The 21,457-nt window shown below is 45.9% G+C and overlaps 1 protein-coding gene and 1 long non-coding RNA gene across 5 annotated transcripts in view; one reads left to right on the top strand and one right to left on the bottom strand.

Moving 5' to 3' along the window:
* Positions 1 to 21,027, top strand: part of GREM2 (gremlin 2, DAN family BMP antagonist) — a 110,956-nt gene extending 89,929 nt beyond the window's left edge. For 2 of the 4 annotated variants that reach the window (XM_059145238.1, XM_059145235.1), the window contains one exon: positions 18,126 to 21,027. In XM_059145238.1, coding sequence (XP_059001221.1) covers positions 18,126 to 18,630 — 505 coding nt within the window. In that variant the 3' untranslated portion in view covers positions 18,631 to 21,027. Of the gene's footprint in view, positions 1 to 17,557; positions 17,754 to 18,125 lie in introns of those variants that run through there. The other 2 variants (XM_059145239.1, XM_059145236.1) reach the window with 2 other exon arrangements.
* On the bottom strand, positions 8,451 to 16,461 carry LOC131814379 (uncharacterized). The gene is made up of 3 exons (XR_009347292.1): positions 16,366 to 16,461; positions 15,820 to 16,079; positions 8,451 to 9,805 (listed from the first exon to the last, which is right to left on the bottom strand). It is a non-coding gene; the product is annotated as an uncharacterized LOC131814379 (long non-coding RNA).
* Positions 21,028 to 21,457: the final 430 nt, after the last annotated feature.

The following is a 21,457-nucleotide window of genomic DNA, read 5'->3' as shown; positions in this document are numbered from 1 at the left end:
CCAGGAGCCTGTGATCACGACCGGAGCTGAAGGCAGCGGCCCAACCAACTGAGCCACCCAGGCGTCCCCCCTTGGTCTTTCTTATTTCAAAAACTTTGCTTCACTCTCAGATCTAACCAAATGTATGTTACATTGTTTTTCATCCTTGAAACGTGTCTTTTTATTTTTTTTAAGATTTTATTTATTTATTTGACAGACAGAGATCACAAGCAGGCAGAGAGGCAGGCAGAGAGAAGGGAGAAGCAGGCTCCCTGCTAAGCAGAGAGCCCGATGTGGGGCTCGATCCCAGGACCCCGAGATCATGACCCCAGCCGAAGGCAGAGGCTTAACCCACTGAGCCACCCAGGCGCCCCCCTTGAAACATGTCTTAGAGCCATTTCCTTGTCTTCTCCACCATTGTTGTTTCTTTTTTTTTTTTTTTTTTAAGATTTTATTTATTTATTTGACAGAGATCACAAGTAGGCAGAGAGGCAGGCAGAGAGAAAGGAGGAAGCAGGCTCCCTGCCGAGCAGAGAGCCCGACGTGGGGCTCAATCCCAGGACCCTGGGATCATGACCTAAGCCGAAGGCAGAGGCTTTAACCCACTGAGCCACCCAGGCGCCCCAACCACCATTGTTGTTTCTAATCTAGATCATCCCAATAGCCTGCTCTACGGTCTTCAGCTTGCTTTCTCACCAACATACTCTCCTTTCTTCATAGAGCAGTAAGAGCGCTAAGATTTTTAGGACGTGAAATCAGGTCATACCACTTTACTACTTTAAAACCTGTGCTGGCTTCTCATTGAACATACAGTAAAGTCTGAACATTCATTTTAGCCCACGAGACCATATACGATCTGGTCCCCACCTGCCTCTTCGCGATGTCTTAATACTGTCCCCCAGATCACTAATCACTAGCCACCCTGGCCTTTCTCTTGCAAGAACGTGACAAGTTGTCCTCACCCCTGGTCGTTCCTGGGCTAGCTCTTGCCTCTTTCCAGAAAGAAGGGTGTCACTCCTTGGTACAGGTGTCAGGTTGTATGTTCTCAGAACAAACTTCCCTTCTAACTAACCTTCTAACGAACCTTCCCTAACTAACCACTCAACGCATGACGGTTCAGCCAAATCTTTTTTCTCCCATCATCCTGGACTTTTGTTCTCCATAGCACCTCCTGCTCTCTGAAAATATCCTGGTTTTGTAACATTTACTGGTTTATTAACTGTGCATCCTCACTAAAATGTAACTTCCAGAAAAAGTGGGACTGTGAAACAACAAATGAACAGTGAGTTTTCGATGAAATATCTTACTATTTTCACTAGGTATTTTAGATGAAAACTGATGAAGACACTTTTTTACATACAGAACTAACATTGCTTTTTAAATTAGTGTGTCAGGGAAGTAAGAAATGTACAGTAATTAGCAAGGAGTGAAGTAATTGCATCAATTATTAAAATCCCTTACCATTAATGCCCTCTACCCCTAAGTTTTGTAACAGAGAGCCCATGTAGAAAAAACCAGAATCACCAGCAAGGCTTGTTAAAATGCAGACTGTTGGACCCCAAAACATCTCATCTCCTCTCCAGAGTTTCTGATTCAGTAGATCTGGGCGATGGAGGTGAGGGCAATTTCTAAAACATTCCCAGGTGATACAGATGTTACTAATCAGGGAACCACACTTTAAGATCAAAATTTATCCATAATTAATTGTGAAAAGAGGAAAAGCCCTAATTGGAAGAAAATAGGAGGAAATTTTATCCATAACTTCTGGAATTATTCTACTAACCTGCTATCGAGCTATTCAGAGAAATCATTTTTTTAATATTTTGTATTTATTTTAATATAGAAGGATATTGTCCATTTGATGTCAAGCCTCCTTTTATTACCGGATATTTATTGATCATGCATACGGATGTTTCATACCGATGCTCTACTCACATATTCCTCACCAGCACATTCTTCTCTTGTATTTATTTAAAGACAGCCTGCCTACATAAAGCTTGTCTCTCACTATTCCCTTGTATGGGAACTCCAAAATTTTCTATTACACTTAGAATCACTTGACAGGAGAGGACAGACAAATAATCAAAGGTCATTCTTCTGCGTCTGCTCAGACCCTATCTCTTCCGGGTTCCGTGGCTTGTCGGGAGTTCTGAACTGTCAGTTTCCAGGCTCATCCTTAGTAGGGTCTGCGGCAGCTATCTCTTCCATCTGCCCCTGGACCAAAGGCACTTGATTCCCTAAGGAAATATTCAGACCCATAAAATCTTGGAATGCAGAGGTCTCTTTGTGGTTAAAGTAATGGCTAAGTCAGTGTGATGCTCCAAACTTCACATACAGAGGTGTTTAGAGCAGTTTTACTTGTAAAGTTGGGAATTGGGCACCAGCTAAATGGAAGAATAATTAAGTACATTGAACACTCACATGTGTCAGAAGATTATATAGTCGTTTAAACTTACTTATATTTCTCTTTAATATTTTCTGAATTCTCCAAATTTTCTACAAGTAACAAACAGAATTTTTGCAACCCAATGAAATTAATATTTTAAAGGCAAAAAGATCAAGTTCTTAAGAAAAGCAGTTAACTTGGGTCATCCATATGGCCACTGTTTACACAATAACGTCCTTGAACAACCACCACAGAACTTTCGTTGCATATGTCCTCAGAGGTAAAGCATTTAATGTGCTATGAATCAAGCCACATACTTCTTTGTATTTGTTTTTGAGAACAATGGTTGATTTTTACTGATTTCAATTTTAACCATAAACAGAATTTTGTTCAAAAAATAGTTTTATGTTAATTTCTCTGCTGTTTTTTAAGAGAAAATTCACATACCATAAAATTAACCATTTCAAAGTGCAAAATTCAATGACAGTACATTCACAAAGTTGTGCAAACATAAGCTCAGTCTAGTTTCAAAACATTCTCATTACCCTCAAAGGGGATCTTGTGCTCATTCATTAATAGTTCCCCCTCCCACTCCACTCCAGCCTCTAGAAACCACCAGTCTGTGCTCTGTCTCTGTGGATTTATGTGTTCTTGACACCAGTCACGTTAAAGAAAAAAACAATGGGGCGCCTGGGTGGCTCAGTGGGTTAAAGCCTCTGACTTCAGCTCAGGTCATGGTCTCAGGGTCCTGGGATTGAGCCCCACATCGGGCTCTCTGCTCAGCGGGGAGCCTGCTTCCCCTTCTCTCTCACTGCCTGCTTCTCTGCCTGCTTGTGATCTCTGTCTGTCAAATAAATAAAATCTTTTAAAAAATTTTAAAAAACAATTTTTTAAAATATTTATTCATTTGAGAGAGAGAGAGAGAGACAGACAGAGAGAGCACAAGCGGGGAAGAGGCAGAGGGAGAGGAAGAAGCAGGCCTCCCCCATGACCTGGGGACCCGATGTGGGACTCCATCCCAGGACCCCAGGATCACGACCTGAGCTGAAGGCAGACACTTAACCACTTGAGCCACCCAGGAGCCCTGACACCAGTCACTTTTTAAAAAGCTTTAGTTGTTATCTTTTTAAAAATGTACACATTTGGGGATGCCTGGGTGGCTCAGTCAGTTAAGCATCTGCCTTCAGCTCAGGTCATGGTGCCAGGGTCCTGAGATCGAGTCCACCTTGGGCTTCCTACTCAGGGGTGAGAGGTGAGACCAGGTGAGACCTGCTCAGAGGTGCTTCTCCCTCTGCCTCTGTTGCTCCCCTGCTTGTGCTCTCTCTCTGGCTGTCTCTCTCAAATAAATAAATAAAATCCTTTTCTGTTTTTTTCAAAGATTTTTATTTATTTATTTGACAGAGATCACAAGTAAGCAGAGCAGCAGGCAAAGAGAGAGGGGGAAGCAGGCTCCCTGCTGAGCAGAGAGCCCGATGTGGGGCTCGATCCCAGGACCCTGAGATCATGACCTGAGCTGAAGGCAGAAGCTTAACCCACTGAGCCACCCAGGCGCCCCATAAAATCCATTTTTTAAAAAATGTGCATATTTGGTAAGAACACTTGGCCTTGGCGCAGCTGCTTGTGGACCGTCACCTGCTCTGAAAAAGGCAGGTGAGGCTTGTGTCCTCCACAGGACAGCCCCTCGGGCACTGACTGCAGCTCTGAGGGATCAATCGATCACTCTCCCTTGTCGCCCAACACTGCCATCACCAGAGCCTCTCCCAAATGCCTATGACTGTCTTCGTATTAAATATGCAGATTTCTTTATGTGGCCCCTTTCTCCGTAACTGATACCTGCTATGGCTTCTCTCCAGCCCTTGAGGCTCCCAGTCCATGTGTGTTACCTGGGAGAGCCCCAGACTTCATGGAAAAGTGGAAGGAGGGAAGGGGAGGCAGGTCATGAGAATCAGACGAGTTGGTCCCTGGGCTGCAGCTTCCGCGTGTTACGTGACTGCCAGCCTCCAGTACACCTGCGTCGCAGTGGCGAGTCCCCGGTGCAGACCCTCTCCCCTGGGGTCTCCGTGCAGGGGTCCCTCCCAACACTGAGGTCCGCAGAGCTTGCCAAAGCCGTGGCACACAGGCTTGAGAAGAAAGGCATTCTAAGTGGAAACATACATCACAATTACTTGCAAATCATCTCCCTCACATCTTCCTGTCACAGACCATGAAAGAAGTCCCCTGCTCTAAACATGGGGAAATTGCTCACAGAAAGAAGAGATGTTAGCTCTGAATTTCAATTAACTTTAACTCTGATTGCTGCGTATTCCTGGATTAGTCTCTGGTCCTTATTAATGAGGATATAATTAATGAAGTTGGCCGTGGGCAGTGGACCAAAGCGCAGATAATTTCATTTTAGACAAATAGTTTTGGCTCTGTTTTTCAGAATAGGGGATGCTTCTTATAAATGCCATTTCTCAGGTTCCAGCCCAAATCTTGGGAATCACAACTCCTGCAGTATGTAGTCCTGGGATCTACACTTTTAACAAGTTCCCATGTGTATCTCGTTCATAATGAGGTTTGAGGACCACTAGTTAAAGAAAAGGAGTCCTATACTGAATTCGAATTGAATGCAAATAGTGGATATTGTTAATAGAACTTGCTCCAAAGAAAAATGTGCCCATCTTTGTGTTTGGAAACCATATCCTAGAAAATATTTGATAAGGTTGGCTGAAGGTATGACTGGCTCTATGTGATGTTAACAAGAAACATGCCCAAGACTTACTTCGAAAGTTCAGTAAGGATCCTTTTTATTTACATTATTTATAATTAGGCTGATCCAAGGAAAGATCTAAACAGAGAGTTATAAAAAGCAGAATGGACACCAAACATATCACGAGCACATGTGCGTTCAGTAAATACTTCCTGCATGAATGGTACACTTACAGTCACTTTGTTTCCCAAATAAAAGGCAAAGGACTGGTTCCTAATCTCTAGGGCTTTCCTTTTTCTCAAATATCAGTTGTAATCTGGCTGTTTGAATACCAGCAGTTATGACATCTGTAATTTCTCTAAAATATTGGACATTTGTTCATTTATTCAATAAATATTTGTCGGTCATTTTCTATACACTGGGATGAGTTCCAGGAATATGGTAGTGGTTAAAAGAGACTGATCTCTACTCCGAAGGAGTTTTCCATTGAAGAGGGCTGGAAGCTTAGGTGTTTGGGGGAGAAGATTAAATGTGAAAATCAGGGTGCCTGGGTGGCTCAGAGGGTTAAGCCTCTGCCTTCAGTGCAGGTCATGATCTCAGGGTCCTGGGATCCAGCCCCGCATCGGGCTCTCTGCTTAGTGAGAGCCTGCTTCCTCCTCTCTCTCTCTGCCTGCCTCTCTGCCTACTTGTGATCTCTGTCTGTCAAAGAAATAAATAAAATCTTTTAAAAAAAATGTGAAAATCAACAGAAATCTCGGAAGGAGTATCAGGAACTTCAAGCCCAGGCATCCGCTCGGTCCTCGCTTCATTTTGCTCAGCTTTTCAGGGTGAAATTGCTTGGGTTACCGATGTTGCGGTTCAGAAAGTACTTTCTGTCCTGTCCAGTTGGTCCTTTGACTTCACTCCGAGTAAACTGTTGACTATTTGGAAGGCTAGATAATGCGGCTTACCAACATTTTAAAGTCTGAAAGTCAGAATCCATTACATATTATCTTCACTTTCCCCCCTCGGCAGTCTTGCCCTCACCCCACTATGTCTCTAAAACTCCTCGCCCCAAGACTGGGGGACCCTCGATCCAGGGAACACGCGTCTGTCTCCCCTCATCTGACTTCTCACAGTCTGGCTATCTCTGCCCTCTCTCGGCCGCCTTTGTAGGTTTCCTTTTCCTCGGTCTCTGGAAGAGCTTATGTACCCGAGTTCCCACCGCTGCCCACTTCTCTTGATCTTCTGACCCTCAGCGAATGCCATCCCTTCAGATAGAGCCTGTGAGGCCCTCCTGTACCAGACAGATTTCCCGTGTGTGGAGACCGCCCTGTCTCCTCCCGCCAGCTCTTCCTCTCCTGTTCTCTGTCCTGAGAAAGCCAGCCTGGTCTTGGTTGTCCCTGTCACTTCTTGTTCATTTATCTTTTTCCTGGCATGAAATGGATATCTTACTCATCTTTGTATCCCATCCCCTAGGAAGGTGCACAGAACACGTGGGATGAATGAACAAACCAGTTAATGCTAACAGTGTTAGTAAAAGTGCTACTCGTACAGGTGTATAAAAAGACAGGTTTGGGTATTGGGTATTATATTCATTTTAAATAAGTTTTTGACATTTTTAAATTTTTCCTTTATTCTTTTTTTTTTTTTTTTTTACTTTTTCCATGACTCCATGTCCATTGGCATAAGTCTGCTGGTTGTCTGTGGTTGTGTTTGTTTTCTTTGGTCGAGAGCCTTGAATTTACCCTTTAGTTTGTCTGAATTCAACATCAATTGAATTCAGGAGCTAACATGAAAAGGGCAGGGTGCATAAGACTTAACAGCAACTGAACCACACTTCTTGTTTCAATTAAATTACTTAATATGGGACTTTCCAGTTCTCTATGGACCCATTAGCCAACAGAGTGTTTTGAAAAACTGTCAGAAAAGAGGTTGCAGAATTTGGGAGACCTGAGTACAAGAATAGGAGAGAAGCAAAGTCTGAGATCTCTCTTCATGACATTTACTTGGGGGCATAAAATTTGTATGTATCAGAGAATTCAAGGGTGAATTAATCTTCTTGCCTGGTATTGTTAACACAATTCTTGTGTTTAGAAATAGTAATATAATAACATGTTTAGTGTACTGGCCTATACTCATTTTTACTAACCTATTATTAAATCTATGTAACCTCTCACAAACTCTGACATATAAATTTGCAGCAAATATTATTTAAAGAATATTGCAACACTGATGTTTTAAAAGATGATAGTCATAATATTCTTTTTAATGTCTCCAGAGGAATCTAAATACCATCATAGCCAAATACCATAGCTATATTTTATGCCCACTATTACACATTTTTTAAAAATATGTAGAAACACTGAAAGGAAATGTAATGTCATTCTTTTCCTTGAATTCGTATCTCTCTCTAGTTCTCTCTCATAGAATTTATCTCATTATAACAGGTTTGGGGTTTGAAAGGCTTTTTTTTTTTTTTTTTTTAAGGATTTTATTTATTTGCCAGAGAGAGAGTGCAGGCACAGACACGCATGCCTTGAGCAGGGAGGCAGGGGAGGGGCAGACGCGGAGGGGGACACAAAGGGAGAGAATCTCATGCTGACTCCAGGCTGAGCTCAGAGCCCAAGGAGGGGCTTAATCTGACAACTCTGATACCGTGACCTGAGCCAAAACCAAGTGGGGCCCTTAACAACTGCATCCCTCAAGCGCCCTGTCCTTTCTCAAACTCTTTTGAAAATCTTGTCAAGTTTAAATTTAGATAGATAGATAAATAGATAATCTTCTAAAAGAAAAACGTGGGGCGCCTGGGTGGCTCAGTGGGTTGAGCCTCTGCCTTCGGCTCAGGTCATGGTCTCAGGGTCCTGGGATCGAGCCCGGCATCGGGCTCTCTGCTCAGCGGGGAGCCTGCTTCCCTTTCTCTCTGCTTGCCTCTCTGCCTGCTTGTGATCTCTCTCTCTCTGTGTCAAATAAATAAATAAAATCTTTAAAAAAAAGAAAAAAGAAAAATGGACAGAAGACATGAACTTCAGGTCAGCATCAGCAAGAGCAAAGACAGGCGGACACAGTTTGCAATAAAACGAGGATGAGGACCTGCAAAAGTATACTACTGAATCATAGGCGTCTATTCGATTGCAAAAAGAAATAAATAAATAAATAAATAATCAGTCCACTTTTAGTAGTTACGTTGACTTCTGATTTTGATAGCTTGGTATTACTAAATCATGATGATGAAAGGCTTTCATAAAAAGCATTATTGCTACTGAAAAGTTAACCCAGTTTCAAGTTCTTCTTTATAGTTTTAAAAATTAAAAACATTCTCAAAAAAATAAAAAATAAAAACATTCTCATCTGTACCAGTGTAGCCAAAACCTATGTAATCATTCCCTCTTTCATTCATTCATACATAAATAAGCATTTTTTTTAAAGATTTTATTTATTTGTCAGAGAGAGAGAGGGAGAGAGAGCGAGCACAGGCAGACAGAATGGCAGGCAGAGGCAGAGGGAGAAGCAGGCTCCCTGCCGAGCAAGGAGCCCGACGTAGGACTCGATCCCAGGACGCTGGGATCATGACCTGAGCCAAAGGCAGCTGCTCAACCACCTGAGCCACCCAGGCGTCCCCATAAATAAGCATTTATAACTGTTCTGGAGACCAACCACAAGTCAGTATGGAAACAGAGGTTAACTATCACGTCTTCCAGTGACACCCACTCCAGTGGGGAAAACACAGACAGCGGCCTGTTGGCTGTGATGAGGCAGGTGTGAGGGCAGCAGTGAGGAAGAGCACGGGAAGCACAGAAGCTGTCGCAACAGAAGTGGAACTTGAATGAAACTTAAATACCCAGCAGTGGTCAAAGAAGCAGTATTTCGGGCAAGAGAAAGAGCCGTGCAAATGTTCGCGGGTGGAAAACGACCTTGCGTGTTAGGACACGTAGTTCTGTGTCTTTCCGGCATAATGTGCTATTGTGAGGGGACAACATGATGAAACGAGAGGGGACAAAGATCACAGAAGGCTCATGCACTGTGCCAAGGACTTTGAACCGGTGCGTGATGGGAAACCTGGCGAGGGAAGACTGCAGGGCCTAAGAGAGACAGATCTGCATGCCAGGATCTCCTCGACGCGAGCCTGGAAGGTGGATGTGAGCGCGAGTTTGGAGGCCAGTGAGGAGAGGAGGACCCAAGCCAAAGTCGTAACCGTGGGGCTCAGCAGTGAGACAAGAAAGACGATCATTGAAGACCATTAAGACAATGGGCTTAATATGTGAGAAGATAAGTTTGGGTACTCCCCATACCCAGATGAAAGGGATTTAAATACTGATGAGTTTTTAATGGACAACATCAAAGTCTAGAGATGAGCATCGGTAGGGATGGTCAGTTCAAGTAGCTTACCCGTGTGAACAAGAATACGGTGGCTTTCTCTTTTGTGCTTTCTGCGGCAACGGTCTGACTCGCATCCCATGCTGTACCCTGCTGGGGGCTGCTGTAGCCTCAGTCTCCTTGCACAAACACAACCCAGACCGGAACAGTAACTTCTTCTGGCATGTCTTTTTTTTTCATCAGGGAGTAAAATTCTCTCCCAGGAGGCTCTTTCTTATATCTTGTTAGTCACTGAGTAGGACCTATCAGCTCCGTACTCCGCGGTATGTAGAAGTGCCCATGAAGAACCTGGACTCTGGTTCCTGGACAACATTGTGCTTCTGTTAGCAAGAAGAATGAAGACGTTGGCTCTCAGGTAGTACATCAACTAGGACTTGCACTTTCAGCTCTCTGGCCTGGGGGAAAAGGAAAAACACTGTGTCACTGAGACAGTAACTTTCAGAAGAGGCGCTGAGTGAAAAAAACAGGATAAGATTTGGGACCTAGAAAACTTGGGGTCCCTATAAGGCATCCAGGGAATGTTCGGTAGGCAGCTGGGTATAGAGTCTGGGAGTCAAGAGCAGATAGCAACTGGTGGCTAAAATCTTGGCACGGATGAAATTCTTAGTAGGAAGGTGAGGAAGGAGAAAATAGGTTTATTAACCTCTAAGAGGAAACCAGAGAAAGAAAAATCCGTGAAAGACATCAAAAGACTAAAGAAAAGGAATAAAAATACTTGTGTCATCAATTCCAGAGGAATTGAAAAGGGGGTACACGGTTTTGTCAGGGTTTCCTACGTGCAAGGTCCCCACCGCTCCCCACTGTCACACAAGTGAAACGAAGTAGCTTGAAGTAGAGGTTGTTGACGGGGCACGTGGTCAAGACGTTTTTGATTTTGCTCACACATTTTAGACAGGCCCCTCTGATTTTTATGGATACACAGACAGAAAATCCAAAGCCTGCTGTCAGAGAAGGGGAAGACTTTTGTTTTAGAAGCTCACCCTGAACACACAAGACTGTCTGAAGAAGACTTGAGGAACAAGGTAGAGAAGCGCAGAATCACTCAAGTATGACTAGTCCCTTGAGCCGCAGCCTAAAATCTTCATCTGAAAATCATCATCGCCATCATAGTAAAGGTTCTGCCTCGTGGCTGCAGAGAACAATGCCACCGGCTATAAAATCCTTAACGGATCGCTCATAATTTCTTCCTTCCTTTCAAATAAAACACATGGTTTTTCGCTCTGAGAGGACTTGGACCATGACTGGATCTCAGTGCCACATTCTTCATAGCAGCGACATGGAATGGAGGTGGCCAGTACTATTAACACCATTTTACAGACGGGGACCAGGGAAGCTTAGGAGTGAGTCACACAGGGTCACGAGATGGGCAGCTCCAGGCCCAGAAACCATGTTCTCACTCTCATTCCCAAGTGGTTCCACTCTTGAGAAAAGCAACCATGTGCGTAGAAGCGCACAGCATTCAAAGAGCTTTCCCATCCATTTTCCTACTCAACTTACTGCTTTTCTGCCATCTTACCTCAACGTGACATTTCCCAGACCGAGTTTATCCCGATTGTTTCAAAGACTAAGAACTCTGATTACGAATTCCTAAATGATACACTTGCTATCCAGAAGTCAAAGTAAGTAATGATAGTATCATTTCTTCTTTGGTTGAAAACCTTTTTTAAAAACATAATATAATTTTTCCAGAGGAAATTAAACTTCTCCTGGAACAAAATGATAGTCAGTGTTCCACTCAGACAATGTCACTTGGAAAAGTAAATGAATCCATTTGGATTCCACACTTCTGAGTCATATGGGATGCCCTGATCATTCTGCTTTGAAATTGCAAGCCACTGCCTATTTTTCTCATAGGAAGTTCAGAAGATTTATAGTTAGTACTTATTTTTCCTTTCCTAATGTTTTCTTTTTCTTTCTTTTTTTAAAAAGATTTTATTCATTTATCTGACAGAGACACAGCGAGAGAGGGAACGCAAGCAGGGGGAGTGGGAGAGGAAGAAGCAGACTCCCGCCGAGCAGGGAGCCCAATGCGGGGCTCAATCCCAGGACCCTGGGACCACGAGCTGAGCTGAAGGTAGACACTTAATGACCGAGCCATCCAGGCACCCCATCCTTTCCTAATGTTTTCATTTCTCCACTTATAATAAGTTGCAATCCCTCCCTTTAGTGTACAACTACAGTATTTGAGCTTGGTGAAAAACTCACTTGGAATCAGAAGGATGCAAATTAAAATAATAATAATAATAATAGGATGCCATTTCAAACTTTCCAGATGGGCGAAACATCATAAATCTGGTAACACCAAGGGTTAGCAAGTGTGTGCAGCAGCACAGATTACTCTGGGGGGGGGAAGACTGGTGCAAGCACTTGGAAGGTGATGACGGGACTTTGTCAAGCTCTAGTTGTACATCACCCGTGACGCAGCATTTCCACTTCTCCGTGTCTCCTCTAGTAAACCTGTAACAGGTAGGCATAAATACACACACACAAATCTGTTCAGGACAGCACTGTTAACAACAATGACAGAGTAGAAGCAACTTCACGGGCCCCCAGTAAGCAAATGCACACACTGTGCAGTGGAGGTGAATAGATCCTTCTCAAAACATCCACATGAATAAAATCTCAAACACCAATTGTTGATTTTAAAAGGTGCTCCAAAAATAAAATGAATAAAATACAACATAGTAAAATCAAATCAAATCAAATCAATAAAGCAAAAGTTGCTCAACAAGAGTGTAGTACTAGATACACATGAAGGTCACGGGCACACACGCAGACATGCCCTCACCACAGAACATACCAGGAAACACGGAAAAGCACTAGCAGGAATGACATAATCAACTTCAGGACACTGGTCATCTCAGCAACAGCAGCAGAAGAAAAGAACAAAACTTTGGCTTTACCTATATTGTTTCATTTCTCTCAAAATTGAAGGAGATGGCAAAATAAAGATTGGAACTATTAATACTGTTTTAACCTCCATGGTGGGCAGCTAGGGTTCATTATGTGTTCTAGCTTGCTCTATGTTTGAAATGCTTCATAGTGAGACTTTTTTTTTTTTTTTTTTTTTTTTTTTTTTGACAGAGAGAGATCACAAGCAGGCAGAGAGGCAGGCAGAGAGAGAGAAGGAAGCAGGCTCCCCGCCGAGCAGAGAGCCCGATGAGGGGCTCGATCCCAGGACCCTGAGATCATGACCTGAGCCGAAGGCAGAGGCTTTAACCCACTGAGCCACCCAGGCGCCCCCATAGTGAGACATTTTAAAATGCAGAGCTACTTTTCGAGCCAGAGCGCACAAAGGGAAGGGGAGAGCAATGAGTGAATGGGAGAGGAAAAGTTAGCAGCAGGATTCGGCAAACTTTTTCTGTGAAAGGCCCCATAGTAAATATTTTTGACTTCATGCGGTGTGTCTCTGTCCCCACTACTCTGTCTTTGTAACCCAAAAGCAGCCAATGAAGAAAATGGAGCTAAACAGGCACGGCTGTGTTCAGTATAACCTTATTTACGGAAACAGGGCGCAGGCTGGGATCAGCCCATCGGGCCATCGCAGGCTGTAGATGACAGTTGCTGAAAGTCAGGGGGTGCTCCCCGAGCCAGGAATGTGCACCTTTAGCTGGAGAGCTCCGCCACAGCCTCCCAACAAAGGCTCCATGTCACGGATGAAGTACCTTTGGCTGTTGAGGTTCTAGTAGTAAAATTCATAAAAATAATCATTGCATTCTAACACTGTCAGGGGCTTTTGTTTGGAGTTCGCTGCTGGATTCGGAGTCTGTTTTCCCTTGGGCCGTGGAAGCAGGTTTATCCCAGATGTGCCTGCCCATGTGCAGCCTTGGGCGCTTCCCTCCAACCTGCCCGGGCTGTGCAGAATTCTTAGGTCACAGAAAATGTTTGAGTTCCATCCCATTCGCCACTCATGCACAGCCTGGGCCTGACCTCTAAAACCCAACAAGGTCGAGCTGGGAGTGAGTTAATCGGCTTAGCTGAACCCTTGCCTTCAGTCACTTACACCTTTTGGCAGGGAGGATCTAGCATGGCCTCAGCCTTTCCTAGAACTTAGGAGGCATTACGACTCAAGAGTCTATGTCTCTAGAAAAGGCTGATGTTCTAGAAAAAGGCCAGTGATCCTTTAGCAGCCTCTGTACTATCCTGGCCTGTGCAGCCCTTGTTCTGACACCAAGAAAGCCCGGGCCCCAGGGCATTACTTAAGAGGAAAGTGCTTTTGCTTCCTCTCTCTCTACCCAACCCACAGCGACCAACCCACACTGCTAGCAGATCAGCATTTACGGTCCTGGCGCCCCTTGCAAACTGACAACATTGTCAGGCCCCAAGGATCGTTAATAAAACCGAAAGGAATTATTCACGAGTTTCTTCTGAGACAAGCCAAACACAAGATGTGAGGATAAAATGAAAGATATTCGTGCTGTGGTACCAACGATTATGGCAACGCTCCGGAGAGGTTGATCGTATGCCAACCATTTCTCTGAGTAGCAAGGCAAGTTTCTCTGAGTGATTCAAGGCAAAAGAAGACTCTGAGGGCTAAATTCAGGGTGTGGCGGGGCCACTGACGGGTGTGTGCAAGAGCAAGTTAGCCAGCTGAAGAAAGAGGCATGCAGGACCCTGAGGACCCCCGCCATACACAAGGGCCAGAGGAGATGCACTGTGAGCAAAAACTCAGTTGCTTTGGTGCCCTTGATTGGAGTGAAAAGCATAATGGTCACTCAGCAGAATACCTCTTGCCTCCTTGCCTGTCCCGACACCAAGATTCCAGATCCTTGGCAACATTCCTGTTGCTTTGTGTGAAGGAGTAAAGACACGAGATGGAGGGGAGGAAACCCCCAGTTGGCCCCAGTCACCGAGCGATATCATCAGCCTCTTTTCCTGCCCTTACAAATGGGAGGTTTGCTTTCCCCCTAGGTTCTTGGGAAGCATAACTTCTCCGGGTGATTGCCAGATGTTGTGAAAATGTTGCAAAGCGTTCAAAGAAGGCATGTTGTTAATCATCACATCTAATACTGTGAATCTGAGAGTTTTTGCCCCAAATTGATCGGAACATGTTTTAATTCTGTTCTCCCTGACAACAGCTAGGACCTGTTGAATAAAAGCACGCATCGTTGAGCCTATCAAAGATGCCTGTGAAGCTGTTCCTGGAACTAGGGGGTCTTGAGGACCAGGCTGACTCTGTAAATCTTTCCTGGCTGGGACTTGCAAACTTTGGGTTGTGTGTTTTTTCAGAATGTTAATAATTTTAGAAATTATTAAAATGGAACCAACATACTTTCTTTTTAAGAGACTATTGAGATCACAAATCATTCTGCAAGTATAATAAGCTGTGTAAGTTGAGTGAGTCCAATACTCAGTGCTTGCCATGAATCTGCTGGGAGTGTGGCCATTTTCATGTGACAATTCGTGTGTGGAACTAAGGAGGCATGAGGAGACTAAGCAGGGTCGGGCCTGGTTAGTACTTGGATGGGAGAAGACATGACGAAAGTTCTTCAACAGTTCGGTCTCAGAATCTCAGGAATTGTATTGCCCCAAAATGCTTTTACAAAAAAAGAAAATCTTTCCCTTTTTCCCTCTTCTGTTCTCAATTTTTCCTTTTTTAAAAAATTTTTTTATTTTTAATTTTTATTTTATTTTATTTTATTTATTTTATTTTTTAATTTTTACTTCTCTTGCCTCTTGTCATTACACTTACCTAACTCTGCCCTCTTGGCAGTGTCACCGCCTGGAAGAATCCTATTTGGAGTTTAGGACACTCGTTAGCTGTTAATTCCTGGGCCTCTCCTGTTCCCTATCCAGGAGGAACCGATGCTCTTTCCCTGTGTCCCCATCATCCCCTGCGGCACTGGCCCGTGGAAGCCACCGGAAGCAGTTCTTTGAAACACAGATCTCAAACTCCACCTCGACTCTGCTGGTTTGGGGGTGTTTTGGGGGTGGAGCTGAGGAATCTACATTCTAAAGCATCCCAGTGGTTCAGATGTTCTTGGCCGTGCAAACCTATCCCATTGTGCCTCCATACTCTGCATGCCAAAAGGCGTGGTATTTGTGTGTCCTTCCACACGAATTTATTGAGTATCTACTTGGTACCAGTCACTGTTCCAAGTGCAGGACATACAGTATGGTTTAACAGATGGTCCTTCTTTCTTGGACCTTATATTCTACTTGCGGAAGTCAGACAATGCAAAAATCCGTAAGATCTTACCGTACTCTCTTACCGGATGCTAAGTGCCATGGAGGAAAACAAAGCAGGGATGAAGGAGACAGTGAATGTCAGGGCTGTGATGAAGTCACCCATGAAGGCCTCACCCAGGTGGCGATAACTGAGCACAGACTTGAAGACGGTGGTAGAAGACCATGTCAACATCAGAGGGAAGGCAGACGTAAGGCCCTAGAGCAGAAAAATGCCACATACCTTCTGGAAACAGAAAGGTGAGCAGGGTTGCCGGAGCAGAGCAGGTAGAGTGTCGAGGAGGAGGTCCGTGGAATGAGAACAGGGAGAGCAGATCTTGTCAGGGCTCGTCCGACACTGGAAGAACTTTCTCTTTGTCTCTGAGAGAGGTACTGGAATTCTCAGGGCTTATCAGAGTTTGTTCCAGAACACATACTCAGCGAAACTTGATAAATGAAGGAATTCTCTGCTGTGTGGTTTCCAAAAGCCTCTTGTGGTTTACGCTTAGATTAACAATAATGACATACAGGAATATTTTAGCATAGATATTTTAACACAAAAAAATTTTTTTTAAAGATTTTGATAGAGTGAGTGTGAGAGAGAGAGAGATCACAAGCAGGGACAGAGTGAGGGAGAAGCAGACTCCCCACTGAGCAGGGAGCCCAGACATACGGCTCGATCCCAGGACCCTGGAATCATGATCTGAGCCAAAGGCAGATATTTAACCAACTGAGCCACCTAGGTACCCCTTAACACAAATATTTTTAGCTATAATATAGCTACCCTCACCTGGAGCCAGGGTTCAAATATTTCACATAGTGGACATATGATCTTGGTACGTTGTGAAGCCTCTCCATGCCTCAGTTTCCTAATCCGTAAAGTGGGAGAAATATTAATACCTGTTTCATAGAACTGATATGTTTATACATGAGAAGAAACTGTAAGAGGGATGGGTTTTGAACACCAATAAATACTATTATTATTAGCAGAAACATATGTAAGACCTTGATAATAGTTCAGGGGTGTTAATATATTTAATATCAAATTTATTTATATTTATATAAATTATATTATCATAATTATATATTTATGTCATATAAATATAAATTTAATATTAAATAAAAATTAAATATAAATGTGTAGTACACATTATAGAACTATATAATGGTATATATATAATTTCTACATGCCATTTTGGTGTGTGCATGTTAAAGGAACCAGAGTCTCGTGCAGGTTCTCGAGGTGGTAAGATATCCAGGGAAGCAATGAATAAATGCGAATATGGTGGCGAGGATGATAAGGGTAATGAAAGAGCTGCCATCCTCAGCAGACAGAGATCATCTTTGCTGGGGGGTGGGGCAGGGTATTGCTGTCCCTGGAGGGATTCATGGAAATGTAGCAATGGGAACTGAATTAAGCTTCAGAGAAGTCCATCCTTCAGGCAGACTTGGTTTGCTTCCTACAAGACCTGATTGTAAGGAAGCTCCTCCCAAGCTCCCATCCCGGCTCGCTGGGGTCTTGAGGCCCTAAGACACAGAAGGCAGAATCTAGTCATGCCCTTACGGTTGGGTTCTCTAAGGCCGTTTTTTTTGTTTTGTTTTGTTTTTAATATTTTATTTGTTTATTTGACAGAGAGAGATCACAAGCAGGTAGAGAGGCAGGCAGAGAGGAGGAAGCAGGCTCCCCGCTGAGCAGAGAGCCCGATGTGGGGCTCGATCTCAGGACCCTGAGATCATGACCTGAGCCGAAGGCAGCAGCCTAACCCACTGAGCCACCCAGGCACCCCTCTAAGGCCGTTTTAATAAGGGCCTTGGAGAGTTCTTAATTCCCGACTGGGAAGTGGTTTCCGCTCCTAGACTCTACTTCATGACTCTCTTGAATTAACTTGAATATCTTTGTGCCGAGGTTCAATGTACTTTTGTATTCCTAACAATTACCAGAGGTGTAAATATTACTTTCCCCGGTCTGTGTCCATTGGTAGGTTAATACTTATTTTGAAAGAAACTTGTGACCCACACCCCACCCCGCTTGCCTTTTCTTTTTGCCGATCCTCCTGATCCGGTCCGTGTCTCCTTTTGGTGGCTCCGGAGACAGGTGCGTGACTCCTGGACGTTCCTTAGCGATTGTGCCACCGTGGGCCAGTTCCTAACGTCTGCGTGCCTCAGTTTCCCTGCAATGTAGGGAACTTAGACGTGTTTTGAGGGTCCCATGGGGAAAACACGTGGTGTGCGTGGGACAGGACTTGTCCCCCACTAAATGAAGACGCAGGGAAACGCAGTCGCTATGGCTGGCCCTGCGGCCCGCCGGCGGGGGCTATCGCTGGCGACCTTGGCCTTGTCATTCTTGTGTAGTGCAGCCGAGTGAGTGCTCTGTGTTCTTTTCCGCTCGGCCCCTCGCCCCTCGCGTCGCCTTTCGGAGGGTGTCCCCGTGTCCCCGCCGCCCCGAGGGGCTCCAGGCCTCTCCCCTGCAGCCGCCGCACCCGACGGCAGGTCCTCTCGTGAAACCAGCTCCGCCCCAGCCAACCCCTCTCACTCTTGTCTCGTTCGCAGGATGTTCTGGAAGCTCTCCCTGTCCTTGTGCCTGGTGGCCGTGCTGGTGAAGGCAGCCGAGGCCCGGAAGAACCGGCCGGCGGGCGCCATCCCGTCGCCCTACAAGGGCAGCAGCAACCACTCGGAGCGATGGCAGCACCAGATCAAGGAGGTGCTGGCCTCCAGCCAGGAGGCCCTGGTGGTCACCGAGCGCAAGTACCTCAAGAGTGACTGGTGCAAGACGCAGCCGCTGCGGCAGACGGTGAGCGAGGACGGCTGCCGCAGCCGCACGGTCCTCAACCGCTTCTGCTACGGCCAGTGCAACTCCTTCTACATCCCGCGCCACGTGCGCAAGGACGAGGGGTCCTTCCAGTCGTGCGCCTTCTGCAAGCCGCAGCGCGTCACCTCCGTCCTCGTGGAGCTCGAGTGCCCCGGCATGGACCCTCCCTTCCGACTCAAGAAGATCCAGAAGGTGAAGCAGTGCCGGTGCATGTCCGTGAACCTGAGCGACTCGGACAAGCAGTGAAGCCCCCCGCGGCTGCCCGCGAGCTCCCGGGGCCGCCGCCGCCGCCGCCGCCTTCGTCCGCGTCCTCGGAGCCCGCGCGGCGCTGCCCGGTGGCCCCTCCGCTGCCCGCGCGGCTCCCAAGTGGCGCTTCGCCGCCGCGTCCGGCCGATCGCGGGGCCCCCGCGCGCCCCACCCCTGCGCGCCCCCAACGCGCTGCGCGCCGGGCCCCGAGGGACGCGGCTGGAAACCCGCTCGGCGCCGGCCGGCGGCGGGAGAGGACCTTCGGGGGCCGCGCGGCCCGTCCGGCGTTGATGTTTCCACCATGTGGAAAAGCCCAGCTTTCCCCGGCCTCCCCCGACACTCCAGCTCCCGTCGCGCGGAAGCGAAGGAGGCGGCGCTCGGCCCTGTCCCGCGGGCCCGGGGGAGCCTCCACCCGGTGAAGGGGGCGCTGCCCTCGCGCCCAGCGATGCGGGCCTGGACCGCGTCCCCGCGCGCGGAGGGGAGGTTCTCCTCACCAGCCCGCTGCCCGCTGCCGGAGGAGACGCCTTGAGCCACTGGGATCCTGAGACGGGCTTCCCTGGGGACCTTGCTGGCAGCGGGCCGCCCTCTCCCCCGCCCCCAGCGCCCCCCACCTCTTCTTCCTCACTCCTCCTCCCCCCACCTGCGGACTCCGAAGAACTCGGGTGTGCATGCTATTAGCGCTGCATTTAGAATATTATTCCACACGACGGCCTCCGCAGCAACGCTGGTTTTGTAACCGCCTGTATTGTAAAGGGCTGTGCAGAAGCGCCCTAGACCTACCCACGCATCGTCTCCCGAGTTTGGACTCCGGCTTTGCAGCACGGTTCTGAGTAAGGCTCGGCAGGGGTTGAGCTCAGGAATAATGCCCGGTCAGCAGTTCACTGTCCAGGACCCAGCCTTACATTGGGCAGGGAGGTGGCAGGTGATCTCACATTGTGATCCTACGGTGAAAACGGATTCCCTGCAGGTACTAAATAAATCATCGCAGCACAATAAATAAATCTGGAAGTGGGTTGGGACGGATAGGTGTAGGGAGGGGACTCACTGGGGACTCTTTCACAGGGAACTTAAAAGCCCTGTGATGTTTAATAGTCGTATGTGCCCGTGAGAAGCTATACCACTTTACTGCCCTGACTCGAAACAAAAAAATATTTCCTGCTAAAAGAGAGAACTATTTAAACATATAAGGAATCAGGTCACTTTGTGCTGTAGGAGGAAATAAAAAATAAAATATATAGAATAGAAATCTAGTTAAGCTATCCTACAGGAGTTTCGTTTTCAAAGAATGGATTTTTTTTTTTTTAAGGACGATTAAACATCAGCTTATGTTTCATGTTTATAATGAATCGTTGAGGATTATATGTTGAGGTCTCTTGGTGTAAGAAAGCTGACATAACTTATTTTCTTGCAAAATTATACTTACCTTGTGTCCCTTTGCTAAATTGCCCCACAGAGTCTTCCCTGTGAGTAGTGTTGGTGGGATCTGATGAATGTGAATGAGATGCTATTGGTGGAAATCAGCAAACTTTGAAAACCTTTCTTTGGTCGTTTCTGAGCACCAGTCTCATGTGCTGCTGCCAAGGGCACTCAGAAAGGCCCACTCCAGGTTTGTGAGACCCTCTACAAACTGCTTGGGGGAACTGAGGCTTCCTGATGGGGTGTCTAGGGGCATTCACCTGGAGAGCGAGGTGTGGCGTGTCCCTGAATCTCTTTCCTGCCCCTGAACTGCAGGTTTCATTTCTGTCTACCCCGTAACTCCACGAGACCCGAGCGCAATATGCTGTTGTAAAAGGGGGTATTGGTTTTAGAAATGGGGGATAGACAGCCCTCCATCAGGAGGCAGAACTCAACAGAAGTCCTCGAAGGCTGCAACCTTGGGATGGGAAGAAAGAGCAGAGAATGTGTCCAAGTTGAGAATTTATTCTTGCCTGAATTGGAAAACCTCAAGTTAGACGCGGCGCAGAAACACGGCAGAAAAGCTGTGAAGGGGGGAGGCCCACATGACTGAAATGGAGGCCAGTGGGTAGAGGAGGTTGGGAGTGGTTGGGATTCTCTGGCTGACTGCAAAGCCAACCCTGTCATTTTATGAACACATAACCCACGCACATAGAGGAAGGATTAAGCTATGAACTCACAGTATACACACATGAGTACACTCTCTTTGAACCCAGTTGTGGGTGTAGCAATGGAAACAATATGATATGCTGCAGGGTTAAGCTCCTTCTGGAGGTTCTTCTATGTACAAAGTTTACCTTATAATGGCTCAAATTGTATTTAATTGTTTTTTTTTTTTTGGTTTGTTTATAAATGAAGAAAAGCTCTAAGTATAATGTAATTATTTTATAGGTGTACTATTAAGTTATAGAACAAATAAAGATACTCTAGGATTCTTTGTGATCCTGGTGTGATGTGCGATAAAAATGGAATTCAGCATTTGTTTCCGTGGGCCGTGAAGGGAGCACTGTGTTCAGAGGGCTTGTGTCCCGTCACAATGAGTTCAACCCTTAGCCTACAACATGCAACCTCCTCTGGAACCTGGCTTCTTCAAAGAGAATCAGAATCAGGCATTCAACAAGTAGAGGTGATGGGGATGGCTCTCAACCCTGGTCTTGGGCGATTTCTAAGGCTCTTAGAGAGTACTCAGCAGCTGAAGACAGAAATCTTGAGCTCTTCTCATTGTGTTCTTTGAATAAGAAAAAAGGAATGAGGAAGAGTTGAGAAACTGCTGCAAACACAAGTTCATCTTCCTTGGAATGGCCAGGGCACCACCCTTGTCTCATCGATAAGCCAGAGCTTGCCTTGAGTTTGGTCCATTTTCACATTGACT

The sequence above is a fragment of the Mustela lutreola genome, chromosome 14 (assembly GCF_030435805.1).
Source record: "Mustela lutreola isolate mMusLut2 chromosome 14, mMusLut2.pri, whole genome shotgun sequence".
Classification (NCBI taxonomy): domain Eukaryota; kingdom Metazoa; phylum Chordata; class Mammalia; order Carnivora; family Mustelidae; genus Mustela; species Mustela lutreola.
This window is presented reverse-complemented; position numbering and strand designations above follow the sequence as displayed.